Below are 23,635 nucleotides of genomic sequence, written 5' to 3'. Positions count from 1 at the left end.
AAAAAAGCTAACTTACATTAGTTGGCTTTTTTAAAAGATTGCATTTCGAATTCAGAAGCTCAATTTCACCCATATTGATTGAGCTCTTTGAAGCTGAAAGAATAAATGTGTTCGGAAAGATCTAATTAGAGGCAGAAAATATTGAACAAATAACTAATAATAATAAACTCTGTTGTATTTTGGTTCCAGCTTTTGTGGCTATGAGCTATCAAGTCTCCCGTATTGCCTAACATGTAAAGCTCTATAGATCTTCAATGTTTTAGCACCATATCTTTTGTCATCATAGTGCAATGATACATAATGGACAAGGGTACAATAGTCAACATTTTGAACAATATGAACCCTGTAGAGATATACAACATTAAACAAAAAGTGTTCTGTTGTATCTATATAATGTAGATAATAATAAATGTTTAAACAACACCCAAAGTAGAGCATGAATAAAATGTCCAAATTACAAAACTAAAGTGGGCAGGGCACATAAGGACATCAATACTATGCTGAAGAAAGTTTAAAGTAGGTGCAATTTAGGACACAATTGCTATGTTTTTGGCCCACAATAAAGAGCTTTTGCCATAAGTCCAGCATTAATACTTTCACCAGGGGGAGTTGCATCTGGTGCAGTTTCAAGTGATACATTACAATTCTCACAGTTTGCACTTTGATTTGGATTAGACACAAATGGCCTGAAAATTCTAGTTTCCATCATTTCTGGGTTATTGATGGGTACAGACTATACTTTCAGTGCCACTGCACTGTGGTGAGTGATGCAAGCAGTTGTGGGTTCCCCTCTGTAGGGATGTCGCGGACTGTTCGCCCGCGAACTAATTCGCGCGAACATCGGCTGTTCGCGTCCGCCGAATGTTCGCGAACGTCGCGCGACGTTCGCCAATTTGGGTTCGCCTTAGCTGGCGCTTATTTTTGACCTCTCACCCCAGACCAGCAGATACATGGCAGCCAATCAGGAAGCTCTCCCTCCTGGACCACCCCCTGGACCACTCCCCTTCCATATATAAACTGAAGCCCTGCAGCGTTTTTTCATTCTGCCTGTGTGTGCTTGGAAGAGCTAGTGTAGGGAGAGAGCTGTTTAGTGATTTGAGGGACAGTTGATAGTAACTTTGCTGGCTAGTAATCTACTTGATACTGCTCTGTATTGTAGGGACAGAACTCTGCAGGGATTTGAGGGACAGTGAGTTTAGGTTAGTTAGCTTTGCTGACTAGTAATCTACCTTCTACTGCAGTGCTCTGTATGTAGCTGCTGTGGGCACTGCTTCTGATCTCTCATCTGCTGACTGCTGTAATAACCCAATAGTCCTTGTAAGGACTGCTTTTATTTTATTTTTTGTTTTTTTACTTTGCTACTATAAGAGCCCAGTGCTATTAGTCTAGCTGTGTTGGGGAGTGGGACTGGTGTGCTGCTCCTCCTAGTAGTTCACCACTACCAGCACCAACCAGAGTCAAAATTGTTACAAATTATCTTATTTGCACCTGTTAGCTGTTCTGAGCTCTCTGCCAAAAGCTAATTAAGTTAGAAACTGGTTTTTTTCTGGCTGTTCAGTGCAGAGAAAAGAGGGACTGGTGTGCTGCTCCTCCTAGTAGTTCACCACCACCAGCACCAACCAGAGTCAAAATTGTTACAAAGTATCTTATTTGCACCTGTTAGCTGTTCTGAGCTCTCTGCCAAAAGCTAATTAAGTTAGAAACTGTTTTTTTTTCTGGCTGTTCAGTGCAGAGAAAAGAGGGACTGGTGTGCTGCTCCTCCTAGTAGTTCACCACCACCAGCACCAACCAGAGTCAAAATTGTTACAAAGTATCTTATTTGCACCTGTTAGCTGTTCTGAGCTCTCTGCCAAAAGCTAATTAAGTTAGAAACTGTTTTTTTTCTGGCTGTTCAGTTCAGAGAAAAGAGGGACTTTCCAGTACAAAAGAGGGACAGGGGGTTGAGTGGTCAAAAGAGGGACAGTTGGGAGGTATGCAAGTGCCACCTAGCTGTGTGAGCTTTTTCACATTCTGTCTAAATAACAATAATAATTCCGTGTCCGTAAACATCACCTGAGTGATGTTTTTACAGCAGCAATAATATATTCCGTATCCACTACTGTATACGTTGCCCTTGCAGGCATTGTTTGCCCAGTCTTTAACCAAGTGCCACCTAGCTGTGTGAGCTTTTTCACATTCCGTGTCCAGAAACATCACCTGAGTGACGTAGTGTGATTTCTGCCCTTTACAGCACAAAACGCAGCGCTGTGTCAGATACATTTTTGCCCTTGATCCCCCTCTGGCATGCCACTGTCCAGGTCGTTGCACCCTTTAAACAACTTTAAAATCATTTTTCTGGCCAGAAATGTCTTTTCTAGCTTTTAAATTCGCCTTCCCATTGAAGTCTATGGGGTTTGCGACGTTCGCGAACCGTTCGCATTTTTGACGCAAGTTCGCGAATATGTTCGCGAACATTTTTTCCGCCGTTCGCTACATCCCTACCCCTCTGTCAATAGGTAGGCTCAATTGTATGACATTTTTTGAATAGAAGGTGGGAAGGACCAAGCGCTGACTAGCATAACTATGTGGGTGTTCAAAGAGTGTATGTTGACCTACTGAAATACCTTTTCTTACAATTGACTGGGGCCAAATAATTATGATCACAGCTGCACTTGTAAGTGACAAATAATGATGGGCAAATAAATTAGCTTGGCTCGATTGCGCGATTAATTTTTCCGTGTTTCACGGCCGGCAAATAAAATTTGCCAATCTCCCGTGAAAATTTGCCAGCGGCAAGATTATTTTTCCGCGCTCCCGAAAAGTTGCTTGCGTCTTTTGGACGTCCATTGACTTTAACTCCAGCATCAGCTTGGACGCAGGCGTCAATTTTCAATTTTCACTATTTTTTCAGTGAAAATGACAGATTTTCACACTTTTTTCGTGGACATGTCCGAATTTCAGGGCCGGAACTAAGGGGTAGGCAGAGTAGGCACGTGCCTAGGGCACAAAGCTGGGAGGGCGCCAGGCACGTACCTCCTCTGTCGCCTACCCCAAGTCCGGTTCCCTTCTCTGGCCGACTCAATGTAGTTTTCGCGATTTGTGCGATTCTGCGCATGCGCAAACGTGCAAATTCGTGCATGCGCAGAAGCGCACTAAATAGGCGCTGCGAATGCCGGGCCTGCCTAGGGCGACTGCCCAGCATGGCCCGGCACTGCCGAATTTCACTTTTTTTTGTGAAACTTTCCGATTTCATGATTTTTCCGCAAGAGAAATTCGCCCATCCCTAGTGACAAGTGCTGAGTGAATTTTTTTTACTGTGCATAGATTTGTGGAGAAATTCTGCGTTTCTGCAAGATTTTTTCACGAAACTGCAATGCCGTTTTTGAGTGAGAAAATACTGTAAGTCGTCATAGACTCGAATATATTTTGCTACAAAAAAAGTTGCGGCATCAAAAAAGGTCACCCAAAGACTCCAGTATATTTTGCTACAGAAAAGTAGCAAACAAGTCGCCCATAGACTTTAATGCATTTTGCAAGTTTCACAAATTTTTCGCCAAATCAAAACAGGGCAAATTCGCTCATCATTATAAGTGACCCCTCAGATGTTATCCCATCCCAAAATAAACAACCTTTTTGAGAACAAGGAGTTACTCCATGTGGAGAGTTACAGTCCTATATAATCAGAAAGCATTGTTATACCTACTGTATTAAACTGATCTCATAGCATAATTAATCTCAAATGAGCAGCATTCAAGGACTGCTTACAGTATGCATTAGGAGTAAATACTGTATATCATAAATCACACCAAAAAACCACAATTATTACTATTACGAGCATTATGATCAGATATAGCTGCAAAAATGGAGAGATCACAGTCTCCAAATGATTAATCATTAAAAGCATGTTTCTAATTCTGTAAATCACTAATAACTATTAGGGGCATGAAATTCAGTATTTTTATTCACCTTCCCACACACATCATAAATGTATGTCTCAAATTTTAGGTAGGTGGTTTAAAAGTGATATTGTATACAGACAAACTAGGGATAGTTGAGGTTCTGATCGAGTGATAATCTACAGAAATTACCAGCATCAAGGAAACTGGAATCCTGACAGTCTGTACTGGGGAGGAAAGATCACGAAAAATGTAATGGCTTATGTTGAAGAAGTGAATCTTACAGAACAAGTTTAGAATTCCAGAAGGTGCAGCACCAGAGGAATCCTAAAGCAAATGTGTCAGTTAGAATGGAATTTAATACTAAATGTAGAATTAAAAGGGCAACCAAAGGCAGAAGAAATGAAATGTTCAATCCTATCTGTGGCCTTCAGTATGGATAGACAAAGGTGGCCAGAAAATCCATTATAAGAATCTTAGAAGAATCTAGATGGGAGAGGATGACTGCTTGTATGAGTTACACAAGATTGCTTTTGAGAGATGATTTTGAGATAGAGGTGCTGAATGTAAGGGGAAGAGACATGGTCACATTGAATGTGCAGTTATCAATGTAAAATTGGAGATATGAGAGGATTGAGTTCATCAGGTTTGTTGTTTTTTTTATTTTAAGAGACTTATCTCCCCGAACTGCCTTCCCGCCGGCTAGAATGAAAAACGCTCGGGATGGCACTCCCAGTGCTTCGTTTTCTGAAGTCGACCAAAAGTTTCCTCTGAGGCAACTTCAGGCGACTTCAGAAAACGAAACGCTCCAAGTGCCGTCCTGCTGGCGATTTTCATTCTAGCCGGCTGGAAGGCAGTTCGGGGAGATTAGTCATCCCAAAGAAGAGGAGATTTGTTTTGACGGGCGACTAATCTCCCTGAATTGCCGCATGTGTCACTGCCCTTAATAGCAGAGAGGGTGATCAGTAACTTCTGATTATGTTAACAAGCATCAAACTTGTTGATAAGAAAGAAACTAGATGTAAAGTACAAAAATAAATGACTGAGCAGAATAGATGAATGAATTTAGTAAAGTTTGAAAACTAAGCTGCAGAGGGTTCCGATAAATATGAGAGAAGAGAAAGACTTCTAATTTTCTAATTACTGTTTTTTTATTTGTGGAGCTTGGATGTAAAAGGGGGATTTGAATAGAATCTGATGATGCAATTATTTCTTCAGGATGTTTTTACTGATTCTATGCTAGAGATACATGGCTTAACAATTTATGGGACAACCCTTAAAAGGATGTTCACAAAGTGGTTTGAATGAATGGAGCATGTACTGTATGTTTAAAAGCAAATACTGTATAGATTGGTTGCTGTTGGTTACTGCCTCTGAGCAATCTTAGTGCATTTAATTACATATTGGGGTACAGCCATCTTAACACCAGTAGCTGTAACAGTACCAATGTAGATTTGTGTTCATAACAAAAGTAACCCAAGGTGGGAGCAAAATTATCAACAAAATATAACAAATGGGAAGTCATGAAAAAAAGAAAAAGTAACTGAATATGTGTCCATCTGTATTAAGAAAATAAGGAAGGGGGGTAAGAAGTAGGGGTACATCTTCAAAGGCTTGTACATTACCCAGGACATAGATGTAGCTAGCTCTTAGGCTGTAACATGCTTATATAGCCAATCTCAACAGATATTTTAAACCTCTGATGGGTAACTTCTTTGGTAAGAAGTTAATTTATAGAGGGGGAAATAATTGTTAACATTGTAATCCATTGTTCAATTGCGGGGGGGGGGGCTCTGTTGAATTCATTTTTTAGTGTATGTAAATAGAGCTGAGAGATAGACATGGTCTTTTGGGTTTGTGATATAAATTCCACCTTATAGAGCAATTATAGGAAAGGGTTCCACACCATTTACAAATTGCCTGGGAAATCACAGTCTGCATCATGCTAAAAGTTAATTTAATGGCAAATTACCCCTTTTAGGAATTAGGCTAACTCTTGATTGGTCATGGAGATTGATAGGATAGATGGAAACTGTCAGTCAGTGAATTTGTGTAAGGAACTACAGTCTGAAGATGTTTTCTACCAACATGTCAAAAGTGGGAATTGTTAAATGGTAATGTCCTCAAAGTAAACTTTATCACAAAGGTCTATATAAATACAACAGTAAACTCTCAAAGTAATGCTCCTCTGAGTCCTCTGTCGAAAGAAACACAGCATTTCTTTCCCTCTATTGTGCGCACATGGGCTTCTGTATCTGGCTTTCAGCTTAAACCTCAAGGACACGTCTTGAGCATGCTCAGTTTGCTCCTCTCTCCCAACTCCTTTCTCTCCTCCTTGTTGTAATCTGAGCCCAGAGCTATGAGAGAGCAGGGAAAGATTCAGGCAAGAAGTGATATCACACCAAGCTAATATGACAGCTGCTAACCTAAACAGAGAGGGTTTACTCAGGTATGGTAAAGCATTCTACAGAATAAATATAGTGTTCTAACTTGCACTATTGTGGCAAATCTATTGGCAATAAACTGGCTCTGTAGCTTTCCTTCTCCCAGAGCCGGGCCAACCTGGCCAGGTGCCCTAGGCAACCTGACAGGCCACGGCACCGGGTCAGTGCGCGCTAGACTGCGCATGCGTGAAACTTTGCTCCAGCGCACATTTGCGAAATGATACCAGCGGCAATCGGGGAGAGATGGGACCGGACAGGCTGTAGGTGACAGAGCAGGTACGTGCCTGGCGCCCCCCCAGGTTTGCGCCCTAGGCACGTGCCTACTCTGCCTACCCCTAGTTCCGGCCCTGCCTTCTCCTTTAACACATTTTTTTCTAATTAATATTCAGATCAGGTTTAAAATGTAATTTTATTTTTGTTTTTTCTAGTTTCAGGCAACAGTTAAAGAAGGAGTAACAGGTGTAATGGTCAACTTAACTGTGGAGGATAAAGATGACCCAGCTACTGGAGCATGGAAGGCCGTTTATACAATCATCAATGGGAACCCTGGCCAGAGTTTTGAAATTCATACCAATCCAAAGACAAATGAAGGAATGCTTTCTGTAGTCAAAGTAAGTCATCATACTGTTTTCTGAATTTATACTGTAAATATATTGTTAACTTTAACATGTTTTAATTCACTTAGAAACCTGTGGGCTGGATGGCCTTCTCAAGCCTGCTGCTCAGGGTTTTATATGAAATCATTTTAACATAATCCAAACCACAAAAATGTGGTGTATTTAATCATTTATCCAATACATGGGAAAGTGTGACAGCACTAGTCTACTCTATTATAATAATGTAAGACCCATTTATTTCATCTGTAATTAAAATGATTATGACAAACAGCAGTGTATTAAAATGGTTTAATACTGTATCTGAGGTTTATCAAAAAATTATACAGAATCCACATTCATCTAAATATTCATCATTTCTCACGATCTGCCTCTTTATCTTTGTCACTAGCATTAAATTTAAAATAAATGATCACAGACAGATCTTTATTATTAGCTATGTACTAAATTATTTTATTCCCTAGTCCTTATGGAAAACATTACAGCGTATGTCTTTATTAATACAATAGAAGTACTACCCTAAAAGAGATTACAGTCTGTGGATGTTTTGTATTGACTGACTGCTGTCATATTATAGTTTTTCTTACACCACTTTGAACATATCTGTTGGTTAATGTAGTTTTTGTACATATTTATGAGACTTGAATGCTCAGGACCTGGGGGTTTTCGGATATGGCGTTTTTCTATAATTTTGATATCCATACTAAAAAAATCATTAAAAGATTAAATAAACCCAACATGACTGTTTAGCCTCCAATAAGGATCAATAATGTCTTGGTTTGGATGAAGTACAATGTACTGTTTCAATATTACAGAGAAAAAAGAAATCATTTTTAGAAATTGTAATTATTTGATTAAAATGGAGTCTATGGGAGGTGGCCTTTCCGTATGTTGGAACTCTCTGGATAAAAGGTTTCTGGATAAATGAAAACACAGGCCCAAAGTATGACCCAATATCCTTGACCGATAGTAGGCTAATAAACTCTCTCTCAGCTTTTACAAACTGTGCTCTTTCTCTCATTACACACACTAGGGTAATGTTACCCCCTAGCTTACACAGATACTAGAAGTTGACCAAATAAAAACAAAAGGATGCAGGTCAAGGCATTAACTTTAGCATTTACTGCTATAATGACCTTTTCTTTATTGTGCTGTTACTCACAATGTTTCTGGTCTGCTCCTGTAGGAGAGGTGTGGATAGTGGTGGAATAGGTGAGGGTGCGAGAGACAGAAGAAGTGTTTTATAGTGAGGCAGAGCAAGGTAGGGTGGTGCAAGAAGACACACAAAGAATATTTGGCAAGTGTAAAAGGCTATTATAATTATATATTATGTAGTTGTTCGAAGAGATATATTGCTATGATTTGTCCTCAAATATTTGCTTGGAACATAAAAAATCATGGCAGACGCAGGGCCATGCAATATTGAGCTGGAAAATTGGGAAATCTCTAGAAGTGTTTAGTTGTGTTTAATTTGCATTTCTACACAGACTAACATACAAACCACAGAATACCAACACATTTAAGCAAGCATAGTATATTATTGTATCTCACACTGTAATCATTGCACATAGACATGATAGTGAAGTGGAACATTATTTATAAACAGCTAAAAACTAATAAAGATTTTACATTTACATTCATTTTTAGATTTATATATTTTTGCGTTTGATCAATGTTCAGTACTATGTGAATTTCTTTTAAATGCTCAAGAGTGTGTGAGTGTTAGGTTAGACAAAGATTCCATGAGAGAACTTTAAGCTCAACATCCGTATGCATGAGTTGTATATTTTCTAATTCAGTTTTCCAGTTTTAGTTGTTCTTTAAAATAACACACTGTGAATGCTCATGTTAATTATGTACTCATTGTATTTTAGCCATTGGACTATGAGATTTCAGCATTTCATACACTGCTGATCAAGGTTGAGAATGAAGACCCTCTGATCCCTGATGTTGGCTATGGATCTAGCTCGACTGCAACTGTTCAGATAACTGTATTGGATGTCAATGAAAGCCCAGTATTTCACCCAGATCCAATGACTGTAACAAAAAAGGAAAATATTCAGATTGGTTCACAGTTGTTCACAGTTAATGCAACAGATCCAGACACACTACAGCATCAGTCTATAAGGTAAGATTTTTAGTCTTCTTCTAATGACAACGCATTGTAACAAATTGGTGTCACATAAAAATTGGTATCATTCATTGATCTCTGTAACTATAAAAAGTACATACCTGCAAACACATGCCAAAGTATGATATAATACTGCATGTCATTTTTATTAGGAGAATGTATTAAATTTATTATTACACAACATTTGGTTAGTTTAAAGGAGATACTTTTTGTTCAAAGAAATAGATGGCCAAACCTTAGCTCAGCATGATAAACAGGCGTCATTCCTATATTAATGAATGTAGTGTTCTGTGTGTTTCCTAGAGGACTCATTATGTGCAGTTCCTTCTCTGTTGCTGTAGTAGAGTTTCCGATATTTTCAGTTAGCTATAAACCACTAGAGAGCATCTGAAAACATGAATAAAAGTGAATCAAAAATGTTAAATTTAGCCATTGGGATGATTTTTGATAATATCAGTCACTTTACAGTTGAACACATTTATATACACAATTTCATTTTTTAACTAGGAAAACTTAAGCTGTTATCGGCAGATTTAATAAAATCGGAATTTTAAATACATAAAAAAAAGATTTTTCAAAAATACAGATTGCTTATTATTTACAGTATAGAAAATTTCTTTTTTGCATTTTGTTCAGCGTTGTGCAATATGCTTGCACTCTAAAAATACAGGTTAATAATAATAATTGCCTAACTGGCAATTATCTATTGTTAGTGGGTGTCATTTATTAAGACTGGGATAATCTGCACCTGACAACTATTCATTAATTCGATTTTCTAAGGTAGCTGCAGGTAAAACAATATTGGTTGACAAGGGTTACTACATATTTTGCCCAGTGTTAATAAATGAGTCCCCTTTCAATACTTATTTTAAAAGGGCACTGGCCGTGGTGCTGAAAACTGCTATCATCCATGAGACACATACAAACAAACAATACAATATCAAAAGTCAACAGGGTGTTTAGCTGCCCCACTGTCTTTTCTGTCCCACTTATATAATTCTAAAGGGATACTGCAATGACATAATTAGCCTTCCTTTTTAGAATAATGCAGGTTATATTTAGTTAAACCACTCACAGATACATCCCATGTGCCATTGCCCTAAATGAGCCTTGCTCATAACTGATCTGCATCTAATTTTACTGCATCTAGAGTGCTTGTATAATGTAAAAGAGAATATTGCCAGAAGGGACAGTATGAAACAGTGATATGAATATTACAAAATACACTCCTCTCCTGCATTAACGCCACTATGCTAGAGAATATTAAACCTTGTTTTATTTATAAACAGGTTTTATTTCAATGACGTGTCCCTGGAAACAAGACAAATCAGTTCTGACATCCTTATAGATAAAAATGTTCATCAAATTTGTTCTCTCCAGCTCAGACCTGTGGAAATTCATAATTTTTTTTTTTTTAGTTTGAGAAGAACTAAAGCAAAATACTTTGAATATTTCATTCTTTAACTGCATTTTTCAGGTTGCTATATCTTTGGGAATAAGTGCTAGTTATTAAGAGCTGTAACACAAATATATTTAAGAATGAAAAATCAATTAAAAAGCTCATTTCTAACATATGATTATAATTCCTGCATCTACATCCCTTGGGATATAGGTCTTATTCCCTATTATAAATTGCTAATCCCTCTTTTTCAGACAGCAGCATCGTAGAGATGTGCTGTAATAATTCTTAATTTACCTGAAAAAGCTGCCAGAGCAGTTCACTAGGGAAAGCTCTTTAACCTCTTCATTGATGGGGTCATCCGGTATCTTCTGCAATGCCTTATAGGCACCAGGGAGATGCTTAAGATACAAGGATTTGAAAGTGCTTTATAAGTTTTGCTCATTATAAAGCAAAATCTGCTCTCCAAAAAATCAACTATAAATCTATATCATGTTAAAGAAGAGATATGTGAAGTAGCTGTACTTGCTAGAAGCAGAGATTCTCTCTAATGCATGTTGCAGATTCAATACATTCTTATCTTTTTCTTATTCTATAGATAGACAGACAAATGGTCAAAATGGATAAGTAGACTGACAGGTAGACAGAGAACCCATTTAGTCCTTGGCATTTTCAAATAAATGCTTAACAAATGTTATTTTGTTGCAAGACCCAGTGAGTCTTCCCTATGATGTTCTGGTTTCAAATGGTAATTCATTTTATTCATTGAGTGTGCATTGTCCTGCTTTTAATAGGGTTACCTCAGAAATACATATACAGGTATAGGATCCCTTACCCAGAATCCCGATATCCGGAAAGCTCCAAATTAAAGGGATACTGTCATGGGAAAAAACATTTTTTTCAAAATGAATCAGTTAATAGTGCTGCTCCAGTAGAATTCTGCACTGAAATCCATTTCTCAAAAGAGCAAACAGAATTTTTTTATATTCAATTTTGAAAACTGACATGGGGCTAGACATTTTGTCAATTTCCCAGCTGCCCCTCGTCATGTGACTTGTGCCTGCACTTTAGGAGAGAAATGCTTTCTGGCAGGCTGCTGTTTTTCCTTCTCAATGTAACTGAATATGTCTCAGTGAGACATGGGTTTTTACTATTGAGTGCTGTTCTTAGATCTACGAGGCAGCTGTTATCTTGTGTTAGGGAGCTGTTATCTGGTTACCTTCCCATTGTTCTTTTGTTTGGCTGCTGGGGAGGAAGGGAGGGGGTGATATCACTCCAACTTGCAGTACAGCAGTAAAAAGTGATTGAAGTTTATCAGAGCACAAGTCACATGACTTGGGGCAGCTGGGAAATTGACAATATGTCTAGCCCCATGTCAGATTTCAAAGTTGAATATAAAAAAATCTGTTTGCTCTTTTGAGAAATGGATTTCAGTGCAGAATTCTGCTGGAGCAGCACTATTAACTGATCCATTTTGAAAAAAAATAATTTTTCCCATGACAGTATTCCCATCGACTCCCAAATTTTTAAAAATGATTTCCTTTTTCTCTGTAATAATAAAACAGTACCTTTTACTTGATCCCAACTAAGATATAATTAATCCTTATTGGAAGCAAAACCAGCCTATTGGGTTTATTTAATGTTTAAATTAATTTCTAGTAGACTTAAGGTATGAAGATCCAAATTACAGAAAGATCCGTTATCCGGAAAACCCAAGGTCCCTTGCAAAACTTATTTCTTCGTGATGATGTTTCAAACAGCAACAAACTGGTTCTTTTGTATAGTTCCAGCTATCCCTAGGCAGCACTATTTTTGAAACTGGCTCAGTTATCTTTTTCTAAATCTTCTACTTCTGTTTTCTGTTTGGATGAAGTTTACTGTGTAAGGATAGCCAGAGTTCTATTTACATTACCTCTGAGGCTTTAAATCCGTGTGCGGACTCCCTTTTGGTTGTTGCCTACTGCTCTGAAAAATTCTCTGATGTGATAATTTATGTATTACATTTACCACTAAGGGGCCAGTAAGGTGCCACATATATAGTAAATACAATAGCTATATTGAAATTAGAGGTGTGCATTGAAATTGAGTTTATTTTGCTCCTTTCTTTTTTTCTGACCTCATGTTCAAAAAGAAAGTATAAAGAACTATTAATTCATTCCCTATGCATTTCAATGACAAAATTACATTTTAATTCTTCCTTTATTGGTGACCAGGGCTTATATGGGTCTTGTTGATCTATTTGGGACCCTTTAAAAAGCATGCGAGTAATGTTATGGGCACAAAGTTTCATCCTGTGGGAGTGACCCACACTGACTTACTTTCTGAAAACTTCTGATTTGTTCTTGTTATTATAATACCCCATTTAGAATTTTCTAATGATCTTTATGAGTAACTTTTTTTTAGAGTGGTAAAATGGCTAGCCATGGGAAAACTGGTTCCGTTTTGCTTTGCAGAAAAAAGTGATATTTTTTCTGCAACTTTTCCAGTGCACACAAATTTGGAGAACCTGACAAAAACTTTTGTTCATCGATTAAAGGTGCAGTTCACCTCAAATAGCTTTTAAATGGTAAATTCTATCGCAAATTTCACTTAGTATTTATTCTGTGGGTTTTTCTTTTTACTTTAATTATATGTGTTTTTTGTTCAGCTTAATATTCTGAAAGCTTAATTACCCTTCCAATCAGGCATTATATAGGTAGCCATAACAGAAGATAAATATGGAAAGGCCATGAGAAGAAGAAGCATTACTATTTAAAATCACAACGCAACTAAAACATCACAGTCCATCCGATTCTATTGGTTGATGTGGTCTGTGACCACAACAACCATATAGCACTTTAATTTGCAGACTGAGTAGGAAGGTTCATAAATCCGATATCATAAAAAAAGATCACTCAGCTAAGAAGTTGCTTAGAACAGATCCATCTGTAACTTAAGAATGTAAATGTGCACTTACTCTTTATCTGCTCTTGTCATAATGCAACATTTCATCTGTAACCATCTCTATTCTTGCACTATTTTTCTGGCAAACATTCCTTGAGAAGTGTGATAGAAGGATTGGCTGCCTCAGGCATTTGTTTTCTCCAAAGACCTTTGGCTTCCTTTTGTGTCGTGTAAAGCAAAGCAGTGGCTCCAGCTTGCTGACTGCCAATTCTCTTTTAACTATACAGCCACTTTACATATACACAAGTTTTGCCTTTATCGTTCATAGCCATGCTAGTAGGGATGAAAGCCGATAAATCACTTGTCTCAAACTTTGGAGTTCTCAAAAAAAAAGTGACATTTTCTAAATCCTTCACCTGAACAGTAGGTTTATGTTTATTTTCCGAACAAGTATCATACACAATCATTGACAGATAATGTGTAATGCAGTTCTCCAGCACTAGCATCTATAGCTTATTTTTTAAATACATATATACACATTGCATATTTGTAATTGACACAAACCTCTGCACATCATTATCGATCACCAAAACAACTACAACTTAATCCAACTCCATTAGTAAAAATATATACATTTGTATTTAGTAATAATAGTTTGTATATCATCATCACAGTGATATTGAAACATCCAACTTTAAGAATGTGCTGCTATTTCTGTTTTCTGTAACTCAGACTTTAAGGGGATTGTTTATAAAGGTCCGAATTTATCTGAGTATTTCTAAGTTAGAAATCCGAGCAACTCAGATTGGCCGAATGAACCTTATTTATGAAGGAAAAAAGCCCGAAAAAATAGGGTCGGGCAAACTTTGTCGCTTTCCCCTGAAAAATTTTGTAGTTTTTTGCACAGAAACCACAAACTCATCGGATATCGGTACGGATCAGCGTAAACACTGGGACCTTCCCCACTGACTTATACAGGACCTCGAGAGCTTTTAGATGCCCGGGTTTCGGATTCAGAGTTTTTAGACCATTGGACTTTAATAATTCACAAAAAAATTTGTAGTTTTTTTTTTTCTCCGAAACCACAAATTATTCTAAGTTCGAATATTTGGACCTTGATAAATAACCCCCCTGAGAGTAGTAGCATCCAAATTGTGGGCTTGGCCCCCAGAGCGAAGAAGAGGCAGCCAGCCATAAGGCTCAAACAACTGGATTTTCAGATGGTATAGTGATAAAAATATTAATCCATTTAATTTAACAGCAAAAGCATCATTTTATTCAATTAGCTAACACAACTCCCTTCTTATAATTTATTAACTAAGGAGGAAGGCACTTAGAGCATATTGATTGCTCAATTTGTCCTCTCTCTTCATCAGCAGCTGCTCATTGTTGTTGTATAATGTATTGTCTATGGTACATGTGCTGACCCTACCATAGAATGATACATGCTTGCCAGCACATGTATGTACAGTAAACAGTAGAAAAATTTACGATACAGCAAAATTTTCCGAAATACATTGAAGTCTAAGGGCGATAAAATTTCAAGCAATTTTTTTTCACCCATTAGAGTCTATGGGCATCATTTTCGTGGCGAAACTTGGTGAAAAATTTCGCTCATCACTAGTAGACAGCATATTTCCAGTTCAAGTGCATGGCAAGGCACTAGCAGTGGGAGAAGGGTATTATGATCATGGTTCTTCTGAAGAGTTTCACTTTGAGAGTAAAAACACACTGGGGTTCATTATAAACAGTGGGCACATTTTCACCTGGGTAGTAGCCCATAGGACCAATCAGTGATTAGCTTATATCAGCCAACTGCTGGTTGAACAGTGAAAGCAATCATCTGATTGGTTGCCATGGGTTACTGCCCAGGTGCAAATTTGCCCACTGTTTACAAATGAGCCCCACTCTGTATCATTATCTTATATTTCACTAAACAAAAGCTAAAAAATTACTGTAGACACTCAAAAGTCTATTCTCTCATTACTTTGTCTTAACATTCTACATATATTAAAACCCCTATCCTTTGACAGCAGTGAATCCAGCAAAATGACTGAAATGAACAACCCTATGTTCACGTATATAAAATTTGGTTTGGTTTGTCTAGTTGAATCAACTTTCTCCCAAAATTCTACAAAATTCTAGTAGTAAAGCATTTCTGCTTTTTGTTTTCAGTCACATTTTCTGCAGGTTCCATGTTCTCATTTAATATGAGTTGGTGGCAGTGTGTGCCTTTCAGAACTTTTTCTTTGTCTAATCATGCGTTCAGTGAGCATTTAGTTGAAATAATTGAGAAATAAGGATTTGGAGAGACTCTAATTTTTACTGCCCTATATTAATCTGATGTAATTAATTCCCCCGCCAGCTTCATTTTTTTCAGTGAAAAAAGAGCCCCCGATTAATTATAAGCCACTGTTTATTAATAGACCTATAATGAAGTTTCTAAATTTTGATTGCTTAATTATAGGTGTTCATGTATATTCAGGGGCAGATTTAAGAGTTTAATTTTGGGTGTCTTTCCGCCACCTCTGAAATTTTAATCAGCGGCTTAACATGTGTTGTTAGAGAGAAGTTAAAGGCCAAATTTAATAAGATCTTGTATCCTGGGAAATTAACGAAATCATACCATGAGAAACTCTGTGCATTACGGCGGATCTTAATTAAACATAAGTATAATTATTGATGCCTAAAATAAGGTTTGTGCCATCAATCCCTGGCTTTATATCACCTAATTAAAAAAAGGAATGGCTGTGTACACCACATTTTTGTAGAAAGATTCATTGGTGAAATATTTAATGGCAATTAAAGAACTTAGATCTATACTGTACCTCATGGGAAGTTCCTTGAAAGAAACAGGTTAAAATAATTTCTTCTGCACAGGCTGATTACAGAGGAGAATATGGTTTAATTATTTATACAAATAATACTGTTGCAATCATGCCGCTGAGTTGTGCGACTGCATATTGCAACATAGCGGAAATAGAATAGCGGTAAACTAATATGCTGGGCCATACTCATAAAACAAATAAAGTATCCCCTTGCTAGTTTAACTCTCTGAGACCTATTGACAGCTTTGTAAACTCTCTTGTCTTAAAATGTATGCACAGGTCCATGCTTGTGGAAAAGTTACCAATGTGTATTACATCAAAGATTTAGGTGGTGGCAGATGACCCCTAATATCAAAAAGCAGCATATTTTTCCCCTTCCTCTGCTCTTTTTTCACAAATATTTTAAATGTTTTACCAAAAAAAAAAAATGTATTGTGCTAATATATTCTGAAATGTGTCTTATATTTATGTTATGAGGTTGAGTTTGGGGTTCTGTGCTACAAAAGCAATGCAAAGCTGGTGTATTATTTTAAAAACTGGTCTGTCATATACAATTCTGATTTTTGCCATAAAGGGGTGGTTCACCTTCAGATCAACTTATGTTAAATAATGGCCAGTTCTCAAAGGGGTTGTTCACATGCCAAACACTTTTTTTCAGTTCAATCAGTTTCAGATTGGTCACCTGAAAAACATTTTTTCAATTGCTTTTTTGGACCGAAGTATAAGTCCAGGTGCAGATTCTAGACTGTTACAATTTGCTACATTAGTTGATACATTTCTCAGCAGCATCTGTGGGAATATTAGCAGCTGACTTTAAAGAAACTCAGGGAATCTACTCGGCAGGGACAAAAGAAATGTATCATTTAATGCAGTGTTGTGCAACTTTTGTGGTACAGAGGGCCGAGAATATTTCTGGCCTACATGGCGGAGGGCCATAATGGAAACCAGTGATGACCCACCCACTTTAAACCACACCCATGTTACCACAAGACCATGTCCAGACCAAAAAACCAAATGGTTGGTGCTCACTACAGGGAAATCATTCATATTAAGACATATTTTTAAATCCATATGCCTCATCCTCAACCTGTGGATAACACAGTAACCCCCCCCCCCCTCCAGCACATGATTAAACAACTTATAGCCCCCTAACAACAATTTTAAAATGCTAACAGGCAGGCAGAGCAGGGCACAAACAGGTAGAGTATGGCACACACAGGGAGCATGGGGGAGGCAGAGTATGGCACACACAGTGAGCCCCTCTCCTATTCATATTCCGGTCTCTTATTCAAATCAAGGCATGATTGCTAGGGTAATTTAGACCCTAGCAATCAGATTGCTGAAATTGCAAACTGGAGACCTGCTGAATAAAAAGTTTAATAGCTCAAAAAGCACAAATAATAGACCAATTGCAGATTGTCTTAGAATATCACTCTCTACATAATACTAAAAATTAGTTCAAAGGTGAACAACCCTTTTTAGCAAAAAATTAAGCATCAAAAAGATCCCAAATAAATTTGCCATCAGCATGAATGTTACCAGAGTTAGTCTTATAATTACAGAAAAAAGCAAATCAGTCATAACTTGATATTATATACTATTGCTGTATTTGTGTTCTTTTTGGGTAATGGGTTTCAGATCATTTACCTACGTTACTGCAAGAAATCTTTGCCTTTCGTTAGGCATTTTAGGATCATAAAGAAACACTGCAGTGTCTTAAAGAGGGCTGAAAGGCAGACAATTTCATGGTAATTTGAAATGACTACAAATACTTCCTCTCTGTTGAACCCAGGAGAGACAAAAAAAATCAAACCCTCTTCTGCTTTCCTTTGTGCATTTACGTTGGAATGTGGATGACCCTTTTTTTCAAATGAAAATGATATAAATACATTTATAAAAATGCTGATGCCAGATGTGTCCCACCTGTTAAATCAAGTTTAACAGGTCCTAGCTAGATGGATCTTTTAAAGAACGAGTTGTTGTTGTTTAGTCCGCACATGCATCTGGTTGCATTGCACATGGGTGAGGAGAGGACAGAGGCAGTGATAGAAGAAAGCCTTACAAAATTTACCAATGAACCTAAACATATATTCTGCAGGTAAATGTCTCCTCAGTCTCTGGCAAAGCAGTGCCCCAAGGTCTGGGATCTTGCCTCGCATTTACTCTAATTGCAGCTGCAAAGTATATGAAAGAGGATGTATGGTCAACATTTAATTAATCCCATTTGGCTTTGGGGAGTGAATAGAAGGATTTTTCAAATTGCAAATAATCATATCACCCACATACCTGCTTCTTCTTGGCCCGCCTGCCTCTTCTGCTAGTCCCACCCACCTACCAATGAAAAACGAGTAGGCAGTCTTGTTTGCAGACGCCTGCTTGATGTGTCTCACATCACTGCCTACTCGTTTTTCATTGGTAGGTGGGCTGGACTAGCAGAAGAGGCAGGCGGGCCAAGAACAAGAGACATCCATGGGCCGTGAAAGTTTTGCACATTGCAGCAGCATGATCAGGTATGTAGGGGATATGTATGAGCAGCTAAAAAACGGCAAAAATCCTTCTTTTCACTCCCCGAAACCAAAGGGGGATTAAAAATGTTGACCATACATCCACTTTAAGTCTACAAATGTACATTTATGCAGGAGTATAGTCCTTCTCTGTATCCCATATTGATTAAAGGATTCTAAGTGCTGTGGCAGTGACTAATATACAGGGTATTGGCTTTATCATAGGATAATTGCTGCTCCAATAAGTTTCAGGACCTGCAAATTCATAACTGACTGAGGGAAATAAGGATACTCAGGGACCTGATGCTGATGCCAAAAGTAGGATCATAAGGCTTGGCTATAAGATGTTATAGTGTTGTATTGTGTGATGTATATATATTATACACATATAATAATTTATAAATAGTTATATAATATAATATAATTTTATAAATAGTGGTTCATTTGTATATTTTAATATAAATGATGAGTAAAACATATGGTCATAGATCACGTTAACTGAACCTGTTGAATTTGGCTATATTTACGTATGGGTTAAAGGCACCATACTGCTCCACTGGGAAGTAAAAATGTAAAAAGTGTCATATTAAGTGAATCAGTACTTTCAAAGGCAAAAGTGAAAAAAACCATCCTTGGCTGGAAATAACTTTCTGTATAAGCATTCTTCAGGCATGTGACCACATACAAAGGTACAGTATATATATATATATATAACTTGTTGTCTTTGTAAAATCCCTTGATGTTTAACTCTATTTAAAGAGTCTCATTTGTTAAATGCATTGATTGCATAAAAGAAAAGTTTTACAAAAAAAGGTTAGAAGCATAAAAAAGGTTGTATTTTAACTTGTATGACTTGTAAAAAAAAAAAAAAAGACATTTCTTTCTAACCTATTTGACCCACTATACATTTATTTATCATGTCTGAAAATATGTCATTGATGTAGAGCATTTATAAAAGTTAGTGCTTTTAATGTAATAACATGAATACTCGCTTTTGTTAAGATGGGCTAGCATGTGCCATTAGTGCATTTATTTTAATGACTGCAGCAGTATTAATCCATTCTGACCTTTGGTTGTCATTCATGGCATTCAAATGTAGGTATTTTTCTGTCTGTACATTAAAAGGCTAATTCACAAAGAGAGTGACGTGCAAATGTGTGAACAAATCAGCACAAATAGGTTATTACTTATACAGGTATGGGATCTCTTATCCAGAATGCTCAGGACCTGGAGTTTTCAGGATAAGGGGTATTTTGGTAATTTGGATCTCCATAGCTTAAGTCTGGTAAAAACATTAAATAGACAATAAGATTATTTTACTTCCAATAAGGCTGAATTATATCTTAGTTAATATCAAGTACAAGGTACAGTTGTATTATTACAGAGATAAAGGTAAAGGAAATTTAAGTTAAAATTTAAATCTTTTAACTTTTAGTATGCTATAAAATAGCCATCTTTTCAACTGTTATCGTTATTTATTTATTTTTATAGTTACTGAATTATTTACTGAATTATTTACCGCCTTCTTCTGACTCTTCCCAGCTTTTCCAGTGGGGGTCACTGACCCCATTCAAAAAAAACGTTCTGTAAAGCTACAAATGTATTGTTACTGCTACATTTAATTACGCATCTTTCTATTCAGACTCTCTCCTATTCAAATTTCAGTCTCTTATTCAGATGAATGCATGGGTGCTAGGATAATGGGGACCCTAGCAACCAGATTGCTTAAACTGAAATCTGGAGAGCTGCTGATAAAAAAGCTAAATAACTCAAAACCCACAAATAATAAAAAAAGAAAACCAAATGTAATTTGTCACTTACATCATACGTAGGGGGCAGATTTATCAAGGGTCGAATTTTGAAGTAATGGAAGTTTTTTTGAACTCCCATAACTTCGAAATTCGAATAAAAAAGAAATGTATTAAAAAAAAATCAAAGTTTTTTTTCAGAGGGTGAATAGGCTGTATTTGATTGTTCGAATCAAAGTAAGATCATATTTGATCGAATTCGATTCGAAGTATTTAAAAAAAAAAAAAAAAACTTTTTTAAAGTTCACCAATTGACTCCAAATAGGTTCTAGGAGGTCCCCCATTGGCTAAAACAGCAATTTGGCAGGTTTAAAATGGCGAATGGTCAAAGTCAAACTTTTAGAGACAGTACATAATAAATTTCGATATTTGAATCTTCGAATTTATTTTTAAATTCGAATTGAATTTGGACTATTCCCTAGTTGAACTACATAAAAAATAGCTCGAAATTTGATTTTATTTTGCTTAGAATTTTCACTTTGACCCTTGCTAAATCTGACCCTTAAAGTTAACTGAAAGGTGAGCAACCCCTTTTTATCATACAAAGGGAATCAATTACTCAATGCCAGGTCAAGGCAAGCATTCAAGGGGTGGTTTTACTTTCTATTCAACGCATATACGTATGTAGGTATGTTCCACCCAGATACCTACAGCTGCCCAGCATTAAACCAGTACCTGTATTTAAATACTGCAGAAAAGACTGCTAGAATACCTTGTTATTGTGCATTGTACACTGTCTGCCGTATGTACTAATGTTGGCTAAATGGTGCAGACTCTAAGGGGGTTATTTACTACCGGCATCTCAGACCTGTCGAGGTTGCATATACAGGTATGGGACCTGTTATCCAGAATGCTCGGGACCTGGGGTTTTCCGGATAATGGATCTTTCTGTAATTTGGGTCTTCATGCCTTAAGTCTACTAGAAATTAATTTAAACATTAAATAAACCCAATAGTCTGGTTTTGCTTCCAATAAGGATTAATTATATCTTAGTTGGGATCAAGTACAAGCTACTGTTTTATTATTATAGAGAAAAAGGAAATCATTTTTAAACATTTGGATTATTTGGATAAAATGGAGTCTGTGGGAGACAGCCATTCCGTAATTCGGAGCTTTCTGGATATTGGGTTTCCAGATAAGGGATCCTATACCTGAACTGTAAGTCAATGGGAGAAGTACAATTGATTTTTTGATGCGCGCTGGGTTTCGTGCAATACCACAAAGTTTTCGGGCAAAAAGCATAAGAAATCTGAGTTTTCAGGTGAAAAATCCGAAGAAATCATGAAAATCAGATGGTAAATCCGAAAAAAATCTTGAAAATCTGATGAAAATAAAAATGCTATTTTCGGGAAAATGTAATAATAAATAAGCGTAAAAAACCCGTGCGGATTTGATCAGAGTTTGTAGCAGAAAATATTGAGACAAATTAAGACTTTGATAAAAAAAACCCTAAGGCTTCAAGTGCAATGTGTATGATCTTCACATATTTTTACCTGGATCTGCACCTACTTATGGTAAATGAGCCATTATTTAGATATTTTTTCTAAAGGACCCTGATGGCATGTAATTTTTCAGACACAAGGCTTTTGCCATTTTATCAGCTCGGATAATTCCGGAAATGCTAATGGCAGTAAGAGATTAGTGCCACTTATTATGTGGAAACCTCAGATTTATTTTAAATCTCTTACTTATTCCAGAAGATACTGTAAAATAGGAAAGAAAATATTCAAATAATCAACCCAATGACTAGTTCATTCTCTCTCTTTGATATTCCTCGGCAGTTTGTGTCAATGTGGAGCATTTTAATAAATGCTGATGTAGAGTAATAATAATACAACTCAGGATTGTTCCGCACCAAAAATGTATTTTCTTCTCTGTGTGTTATTTTAAAGGGACGTAAACCCTTGAAAGTTATTAATGTAAATGTTCTCGAATGACTGTTCTGTTTTCCCTTTAATGTTTAATGTTTTAAGGGCATTTCTCTGCTCATAATTTAGTACACACATAATTCATTGCATGCTAGGAACCCGCTCCCCCAGCTGTGCACAAAAGAAAAGTTTTTGATCACATGTCCTTTAATAAATTGGAGGACACACTGGTAGTGGGTCACTTCTGCAATGTCATATAATACATGCTGCAGTTGCTTGAGAGACAATGATCAATATATCACTGAAATAAACCTTATCAGTAGGGAGTTAAGTGCCAGCATGATGTTTGTAAAATGGCCTATCATTAATGTGCAGCTGAGCTCAGTTTCATCAAGGATAAATGCATTTGCCAGGAAATAAAGAACAAATAAACAAAGATAGGAATTTTTGCTAAGAAAGTTGTCTGGTCAGATTAGTGATGGAAAATAAGAATATTGAATGTAAACATCAAAAATTCCAATCTCACGACATTAAAACTTCAATTCATACGCAGGTACAGAATTAATACACTTTTATTGGAAAAAGATATATATATATATATATATATATATATATATATATATATATATATATATATATATATATATATACTTGTGTTTATATATATATATATATATATATAAAATCTGATTTTATATAAAAGATCTTTCATTGTTAGATGTATTTTATATTAGCTTTTATATTACTTTATTTGTAGTTTATGCAATGTTAATAACAACCAGAAGCATAACTTGGCATCAGCAGACCCCTCCCTACTGTCTGCACCCATGCCATTGGAACATACTGGTGGTTGGGAAGGTAGAACAGCAGAGTCAGACTGGAGGGTCCGATGCCCCGTGGCATGTGCACCAGGGGCAGATCTCAGACGGGTGCAGGTCTGGGTCAGAGTGGTCCATCGGGTTTTTACCTGGTGTCCCGCTGGCCTAATCTGACCCTGTAAAAGAGTAACATAATACAGGGGGGAGGGGGCAAAATTGTGTTTGCAGGTGGACCCTGGAACCTTAAATTATGCAGTTAGTAACATTTAACTGTTAAATAATGTTGACTTAGTCAATGCTTAGGAGGTAGACCGTATTATTATTTTGTCTCCTGCTGATCCTCCTTGGTTTTGGTTTCCATTTGAAAGCTTCTCTTTTGGGTGTTATTCCTAAATGGAATTCCAGCAATGAATATGTTGATAATTCCACTAGATTAACTGAAGATGCATGGGGCATATAGTAA

At 36.8% G+C, this 23,635-nt stretch overlaps 1 protein-coding gene across 1 annotated transcript in view; it reads left to right on the top strand.

The window, feature by feature from the left end:
• cdh13.L (cadherin 13 L homeolog) overlaps positions 1 to 23,635 on the top strand; it is a 523,301-nt gene that overhangs the window by 446,225 nt on the left and 53,441 nt on the right. Inside the window, 2 exon segments of the mRNA NM_001094730.1 lie at positions 6,748 to 6,930; positions 8,808 to 9,061. Coding sequence (NP_001088199.1) covers positions 6,748 to 6,930; positions 8,808 to 9,061 — 437 coding nt within the window.

Source organism: Xenopus laevis, chromosome 4L, assembly GCF_017654675.1.
Source record: "Xenopus laevis strain J_2021 chromosome 4L, Xenopus_laevis_v10.1, whole genome shotgun sequence".
Classification (NCBI taxonomy): domain Eukaryota; kingdom Metazoa; phylum Chordata; class Amphibia; order Anura; family Pipidae; genus Xenopus; species Xenopus laevis.
Note: the sequence above shows the minus strand (reverse complement) of the source record. Positions and strands in the feature narration are given on the sequence as shown.